We start from the raw sequence: 8,435 nt of genomic DNA, 5'->3' as shown, positions 1-8,435 counted from the left end.
CAGAGCCGACCTCGCTAAAGCATATCGAGCTGGGTTCCTGTCTCTTCCAATCTGAGATGTGATTAAATGTTTGGCTTAGACATTAGTTATGCAACTCATGGGCGTTGGACCTTAAATTGGGTTTCAATAAAAGTGCAGACAGCTGACCTGCTTACATTTTTAGGGCTTCTTGAAATGCAATATGCAAATTTAGGCAAAATAACCCAAATTGATTTTGGCTCCTGAACCCTGCACCCCTTTCTTTAAAAAAATATATATTTTTTAATAAGGCTGTTATCTCGGTCCCCTTCAGTTTCCTCACCCTCATTGAGGGTCTCAGGCAGGCTGAAAGAATTTTAGAGTCTGGCTCCACCACGGCTTCTCCTGAGGCCTCAGCCAGGAACCCTCAACACATCAACACAGACACCTTTCATTTTTAATGCTTCTTTTGCCTTTTTATTCAACTCCAGCCCAGAAAACACTTCTATGCCTCCTCTTTAGGTTGAGGAGTGGGGGAGATTCATGCACAGCTCTTACTGACAGAATAATCTGTTTTCTGGGGAAAGAGTAAACCATTTTCAGGATTAACAGAGAAGAAACATTTAAACTGCATTGTCTAAACTGCACAATGGAGCAAAAAAACCCTAGATTTCACTTCTCCTTGGATGGAAGTTCAAAATGACCAGAACGAACATTTCTTACTTTTAAGTCCAGTAAAGGAAAAATATCACTTTACAATACGGCTACAAAATGGCTTAGGCATTAGCAATATACAGGAAAAAAACCCAAAACAAAAAAAAACACCTGACAATTTCTAGAGCACAGCAATACCATTCATTGCAATACAAACTATACACAGGAAAGTATATAAATAAGTGTAAAAGGATTGACATTTAAAGCTCAATATTTAACTGTCAGTTTCTGCAAAGTAAGTAAAAATCAAACCAAAAGAAAAAGGGTACATGCCTTGTCAAATGTAAACATCTACATCTACATCATATAAAAACATCAGAAATGCTGGGAAATGCAAGAGACCAGATCTTACTTGATACAAAAATCTACCATCACGAGAGAAAGGGAGAGAGCTCAAAAATTGTCACAAAACAGAACTTTGATGACACAAACCATATTTCATTATATCATTTTTAATAGACAAAGTGTTAAGCTTGCTTCTGTTATGCTGGCAACAGTAATGGAATGTCCTTGCTAAAATAGTACTTAGTGATGTTTTGGGCGACTAACTTGAAACAACGCAGAGAAGCCGCAGATAGCTGAAACTGGAAATAAAAATGGTTAATACTTGCATGGGTTTGCTGCAGCCGTGAATTCCCTGACCAGCTAATTTTCCACTAGAAGCCACAATATGAAATGTTTCCTGACAGACAAATACCATCTCAGGTAATTACCTTAACATTATCACCTTTTTTCTTTTAAAAGATAGCTACAGATTCTGTCCAACACAATTTTTTTCTGGATTTGTAAAGTCCAGACGATCAGCTCCGAGGGCTTTTAGAAGGACTCTCCTCCAAAAATAATCATTCCTCCTGTCCCCTCCAGATTTAGACAACTAATAATGTGCTTGCCTTTCAAAAGACACATTTACTAGATCATGAAACCATGCATATGATTAGAACCTTGTGGCTACCGTGTATATACTTTAAAAGGTAACTTCTGTTAACAAGAGGTCTGAACACTATCTACACATTTCCCTCTCCTCGAAACTTGGGTTCAGAAACACAGGCGTCTCTGAACAAAAGACGGTCTGATGGAATCCAGCAGCAATCTTGCTGGCCTCGCTCTACAATACCACCGCTGTAAAAATAAGATACCTGCTCATTCTTAGAACAGTTCAGGGAACAGCTGATACGGCATTGTGGTCTTCACGAGTCAAAATGCAAAAGAAAGCTGCTCAGAACACAAGAGCTCTTGTAATTTAGTTTCTCTATTTCTAAGATAAAAAATGAACCAGTGTCACGGCCAACGTATACTCCTGGTGTAAACTATCTTTGGAAGTCAAACCACACCTAATTCAATTTGCCATTTTAAAAAGCTTCACATGGAGTTTTTTTTTTAAGTGGATAAAAGGATAAACTTATAAACTGGTTTTATACTAGCAGGATTGCACACACATTCAAAGTTAAGCACCAGAAAGTCCCTGAAAGGAAATTGCTTGCACCACAGACGGCACCAAAAACCCTACACCACTAGCAACACAAAATGCCAATGTCATTTTCAGTTTTGAGGATGAATAGTCTTGTCCCCAAATCCAAGACAAGGCTGGAAACAGGTTCACTCGCTACTGTCCGACTGCAGATTTTGTGGTTGTTGCTGATGCTGCTTATTTGAGTTTTCTTATTAAAAACCCCAAACAGGACAAGCTTTCCTAGTCATTTTAAAGAGCACTGCTGCACACACGGTGGAAGCAGCGGGGCCTGGGAGTCTGAGGACCTGGCTTCTAATCCTGGCTCCACCATTTGCCTGTTGTGGGACCTTGGGCAAGTCACTTCACTGCTCGGTGCCTCAGCTTCATTCGTAAAATGGGGATTTGATACCTGTTCTCCCCCTCTTCTTAGATTGTGAGCACCATATGGGACAGGAACGGTCACAGATCTGCACGTACTGTATTAACCCCAGCGCCCGCTTAGGGCAGTGCTTGGCACAAAGTAAGTGCTTTAACAAATACCACAATTATTATTATTAATAGTGCTGTGTTCTCTAAGTAGCCCCTAAGGGAACTATTAGGTGGGGTGATTTGGAAAGACAGCCATGCATAGGTGAAAAGTGGTCTGCAGTCTGAAATATCGGGCTAACTACTAATTGAGATATTTGTCAAGTGCATACTGTGTGCAAAATACTGAATTAGGCACTGGGGCAGATGCACTTTAAGCAGATCCAAACCCAGTCCCTGTCCTTGTCTCACACTCTAAGAGGGAGGGAGAACAGGCATTTTCTCCCCATTTTACAGATGAGGTAATTGAGGGCCAGAGAAGAGAATGACTTCTCCAAGATCACACAGCAGGCAAGTAGTGGAACCAGGATCAGAACCGAGGTCCTCAGCCCGTGCCCCATCCACTAGGCCACCCGTTATCTGCTAGTGCAGAAACCTGAAACTGGTCTGTGGGCTTTTTCTCTAAAAAGTCTCCAACTGCAACACTCCACTCTGACTCTGATCCCACTCCTAAAGCGTTAACAGGGAGCGTCGAGAGTACACAAGACCTGCAGCTCAAAGTGCACATTTCTATCTACTCTATTTACGCAGCAAGCATATATCAGGCGACAGACATTGTACACACACACAGTCTTCCTGTCTCCAAATCAAGAAATGGAGGAAAGGCCAGCGAGTTTGCGGGGGTGGGGGCAACACGGGGGGGCATGAGGGGGGAGAGTGGTCAGAGGGCAGAGGGTGCCTCTTGCTGGGCCCTCCGGTCTCTTCCTAGTGAGTGGAGGAAAGCTCTTTGGGCACATAGGAGATCTACGGAGAACCCACAGTAACAAATCCACAGACTTCAGTGTTTTGTTTGTTCTACTCTAACCACCAAAACATGAGACAACTAGGACCTCAAAAGATAAGAGCAAATGGCACTATGAAAGCCAAGTCCCCAATAATCAGTGAAGACAGTGAGCAAATGTACAACCCAGCCCGTTACTTGTGTCCACTTTCACTGGGGGAAATAGAGCTAAAATAGAGCTAAATAAAGCTAAAATTGCACAAAAAGTGTATTTGGCCAGTGGAATTATTTCAGCAATTTCATTTGCTGAACATTCCCAGTATTCTGGTTCTGAACATATAGGGCCAAATGTCTCTCATAAGAGGACCTTTCCTTTGACAATAGACCAAAGATGGGGCCACTCTAGAGACATAATGTTCATGTCCTCCTGGAAGTAGCAGACAGCTCCACAAATAACCTTGGAGATCCATGTCTTTAGAACAGGAGGCACAATCCTACAGACCTAAAGTAATCTCTATTTGAAAATGTCAGGTTTTAGCCCACCTGTACAAGGGCTGAGTTCCCCAGCCCCACCCTCAATTTCACTTCGTGCCTTGACTTGGCATGTGCAATTTTTTTTTATGGCATTTGTTAAGCGCTTACTATGTGCCAGGCACTGTATTAAGCACTGGGGTAGATACAAGTTAATCAGGTTGGGCAATGGGAGGGGCCCAAGAAAGACCTGAAAATGCCACTCTGGCTAAGGCAAAAAGATAGTCAAGAGGCTCCCAAATGGACCAATCAATAAACCTACCTCTACTCAAAAGGCCCTAAAACAAGGCAAGAGAGAGAGAGAGAAAGAGAGAGAGGGAGAGAGAGAGAGTACAAGCAGTCTGTTGACCAAAATCTCCTATCCCAAACTTTGGGGTAACCCAAGTCCAGAGGGGACCTTTCCTCCACAAGCCTGGCCAGGTATCACTTGTCCAAATGTAGATGGAAGGAGGACTATGTACAGTTTCCATTTCCTTGAATGGAAGACTACTTGGAGGGGAGATTTTTCAGAAGTGAACCAAATCCCACTCGGCACACAATGCTCACCTACCTCGGGGTGCCTTTCCTACACAGCTAAGGAGGAAACAGGCAGTCAGGTTTACAATGAAATAACAGTCCAGAGTATGAGGTGCATTAGCCCAAGCAACACCTCCGTCACTCCCACCTCCAAAACCCCCCACGGCCAAATCATTATGAAGCAAAGTAGGCTAGAAGTGGGGATAAATGTGGAGATTAAGAGAAAACCTGTTCCTCAAGTAGAAAATTAGTAACCCCCACCCCCAAATGTGGAGGCTAATTTGTACTGCATTATAGTAGCCCAGCCTTGACCTATAGTCCTATTTCCACTCATTCCCACAGGGAAATTTTTTTTGAGTTCAGATACTTTTCTTTAGGGCTTTTTTTTTTCTCCCCCTGAATAAAGGTCCTGGAACTCATCTGATGCATCTCACCCTGGTGGAGGGGAGGTAGGATAAGGGAATATTTTTCAGCAACACTGGCTCCACAGACTGGAGCTGTGGAGTCTCTGAACAGCTGGCTCATGGTGGCTATGGCAGGGTGGCCCTCTACCAATCTTCCTCCCTCCTGCACACATTTTACTATCACCTACTGGTGTAGTAGTATCACCCTTTAAACAGGCCAGTCAGTCGACTGTCAATCGTATTTATTAAATGCTTACTGTGTGCAGAGCACTGTACTAAGCGTTTGGGAGAGTCCAATACAACAATAACAGTCACATTCCCTGCTTACGAGCTCAGTCTAGAGGGAGCTTAGTCCAGAGGTCCTGGTTCTCCTGCCTATCTACATTTAAAAAAAACAACAAAAAAACCAACCCAAAAAAAGAACCCCAAAAAGAAGACCCTGTTTTTAAGACAGCTTGTACCTTTCAGGCCTTAATGGGATACAAAATCAGCAGTTTGTCAAGGAAATGGAAACTCCATGCACGGTAGATTGGAAAATGGGCAAGGATGAATATTTGGGATGCCAGCACTTGCAGGTGTGTCCCAGTCAAAGACCAGCTCTGAGGTAAAGCCCAGATAAATGTCAAGGGAGGGAGAAGGAAGAACAAAGTCACTTGCATCAACTCCCATTTCCACTGAGATACACTGCAGTCGGGGGTCCCAGGGGCTCTAGAAGTTGTGACTTTCACTTTTCCATCAAACTGCCAACTAATGGGGAAAAGAGGAAGGAGTAGAGGAAAAAAAAAAGAGTTATTGTAATTTCCCCTTCAAACTGCTCCAGATGCTCCCAGGCCAGGGAGGGGAAACAAGCCACTTGGCCCTTGAAAGCCACATACTTCAATGTGGTCGAGATAGAGTGACTCTTTCTAGTAATCCTTACCGAGTATCAGGTTGGGAATATACCCGCAACCTGGGGCTGAGGAAAAGAGGAGACATCTAGGGTACAAGTTGGGAGTTTGTCCGGATTCCTCTCCCTAGGCGGCCGTACTGCCTTGGAGCAATGGAGAGGTGGTGTTCACTTCCTCTGAGACATGCAGCTGCTCTCTCAGCCTGCAGACCAGAGCATCTATTTCCAAGTTCCAAATGCTCCCAGCTCCACTGAGGGGAGGGCGGGGTGGGCGTGGGGGCAAGGGGTGGAGTTCTGCTTTTGTCTCTAGAAAAGTCCCTCTCGACCAACCGTCGCCCAAAATTTTCCGCATGTCTGTACGCCTAAACGCGCGCGCACACACACATGCACACTGCCATGTCCCAGGAATCAACTTGCCCGTTCCAAGCCTGTTCCAAGCAGCTGTGCTCTCACTGGCCCCCTTTGTGCTTAACACTGGAAATCTAATCGGATCCAAATTAGTGGACCGTGGAACTGTTTAAAGAACGATGCACAGTTCATCTCTGAAGTGTTTCATTCTTAGCTGAATACAAAGCACTGTAGGAAAAGTGGGATCCAGTGCTTCTAGAAGCTCACTTTGGCTGAGAGAATCCTTTGGGGGAGGCTGCTGCATTTAGCTTATAAAAGTAATAAATTAGTTGTAAGGATTTTCCTCTGCTCCTATTTACAAAGTCCTAGGTCCACTGGAGAAATATCATTCCTGCACAATGGCTTCCACGTACTACAAAAATAAGAGGGCTTCTTTCCAGTTAGTAAAAAAGCTCCTTTTTTTTCTGTCCAAGAAAGTCCTAATGTTTTCCTTCCCGCAGGCTTGGTGTTTCTTTGAAAAACCAAACCCCTCTGTCCCCCGCCCCCACCCCCGACTCAGATGAACAAAAGACCCGCTCCTAAGATTCACTGTTTCAGAAGGTGGCAGCGGGTTTCACGATATCCATGCTACACCGTAAGACAACGCATTAGCTCAACTTTTTATTAGAGATGGAGATGGGCGTTTGGGGGGGGGGGGGGGCAGAGAGGGGCGCTGAGCCGCACAAATGTTCCAGCCGAGTCCCGGTGGCGAGACGGCATAGCTCTGACAGGTGCTCCTCCCTTGAGCAATCTTCCCCGGGGCCCCCTTTCCCCTTCCGGCATCACTCATCCTTTTTCCTCTGAGCCTGCCCGGCCGCTTCCGCTTCGCTTTTTCCGAGTGTCCGAGAGCCGGGTCTCACCCGCTCCTGGCTTCCCGCCGCCACCGCCGCCGACTGCGCGCTGGGGAGCGACTTGGCCGCCTGCAGTTCTTTGCCTGCCCCAGGCCGAGGGGCTCCTGCTGGGGTAGGATCCTGCCCTGCACAGAAGTCCCTTGTCTCCCTGCTGTCTCGCCACTGGGATGAGAGGCTCTTGTATTCTACTGCCTTTGTCCCATCTGTCTGCTCAATATAGACCTTGGCCATCAGCCGGTGGGGTGGGGAGTAAGAGCCCTGGCACTCCCACTCGGCCTGGGTGGGCTCTGGCTCATCGCTTTCGGAGCCCTGCACGGCAATCTGGGGCACGGGCGGGGGCTTCTGCTCCTGGGGGAGACGCTCTGAGGATTGACTGAGTCCCACTCGGGTGCTCAGACATGTCCTGGACTCCACCCAGAAGCCGCAACGGACCGGCTGCCTCCACCGGCCTGGGTCGCTCTCCTGCTCTGCCTCGGCCTTCGGGCCCTCGTTGTTTCCCAGAGCCGGGAGCTCGGGCTCGTCGAAGCTCACCTCCTGTACCGCTTCCTGTTTCTTGAATGAATCTCGGCGCTCTGAAAGGTTCAGCCGCCGCATGACCACGACCTCCCGGTCCCGCTCGTGCCTCTCTCCAGCCCAGTCTCGACCCCGGCTCGGGGTTCCCGCATAGGCGGCCCGGCCGGGGTGCTCTCCGGGCCCGACGCTCCCGGCCCCGGGGGACGTTTGTGTCTCTGGGTCCTCGGGGCTGGCACCGGCTCCCGAAGGCATTTCCAGGGTGAGGCATTTCCGGCTACCCAGGCTCTTCTTCTCCGCAAAGTATGTAGCGATCTTCTCAGCCGACTGCACCCGTTTCAGGAGAGGAGACCTGGGGGCCTCCGCGCTCCGGGGGCGGGCTGCCTGCCGGACGATGGTGGGTGGTGACAGGGTCTTGCCCTGGAGGGCATGGAGGGTTTTGGGGTAGCTTGGCAAGGGGGAGGGGGACCTCTGAGGAGAGGGAGGTTGGGGTCCTGGGGAAGGCGTGCAGGCCAGCGGAGAGGGAGGGATGCTGCTCGTGGACTTGCGCCGGCCCACTTTGTACCGCTGACCGCTGAGCTTTGGTGCCAGCCCGTGCAGTGAGCTGGGGCGGATGTGTCCTGCAGGGGAAGTGGGGGTGCTGGAGGACGGGGAGGTACTCTGGGGAGAGGCAGCATCTGTCACCAAAACACGAGCAGAGGCTATGGGTCAGTATAATCGAAGATCCAACTCTACCGGCCTCTTGCCTTCTTAGGAGGCCACATGTTCTCCGCCCTCCCCCCCTTCCTTTCCAGGGGAGAGCCCTGACCCCATCCCCTGGCCCCTTGAGCCACCCCCACCATCCCAACACCAAGGCGGCCAATGTTGCAAGGGCAGGGGGTGGGGGGTGGCTGCGGCAGGGGAGAAAAGGAGTGTGGCCCTT

At 48.2% G+C, this 8,435-nt stretch overlaps 1 protein-coding gene across 3 annotated transcripts in view; it reads right to left on the bottom strand.

The window, feature by feature from the left end:
* Nucleotides 1-2,989: 2,989 nt before the first annotated feature.
* The window catches only part of MAST3 (microtubule associated serine/threonine kinase 3), a 110,298-nt gene continuing 104,852 nt past the window's right edge, over nucleotides 2,990-8,435 (bottom strand). For all 3 annotated transcript variants that reach the window (XM_038772172.1, XM_038772169.1, XM_038772171.1), the window contains one exon: nucleotides 2,990-8,190. In XM_038772172.1, the coding sequence (XP_038628100.1) occupies nucleotides 6,935-8,190 (1,256 nt within the window). In that variant the 3' untranslated portion in view covers nucleotides 2,990-6,934. The remainder of the gene's footprint in view (nucleotides 8,191-8,435) is intronic.

Source organism: Tachyglossus aculeatus, chromosome X1 (assembly GCF_015852505.1).
Source record: "Tachyglossus aculeatus isolate mTacAcu1 chromosome X1, mTacAcu1.pri, whole genome shotgun sequence".
In the NCBI taxonomy this organism is placed as follows: domain Eukaryota; kingdom Metazoa; phylum Chordata; class Mammalia; order Monotremata; family Tachyglossidae; genus Tachyglossus; species Tachyglossus aculeatus.
This window is presented reverse-complemented; position numbering and strand designations above follow the sequence as displayed.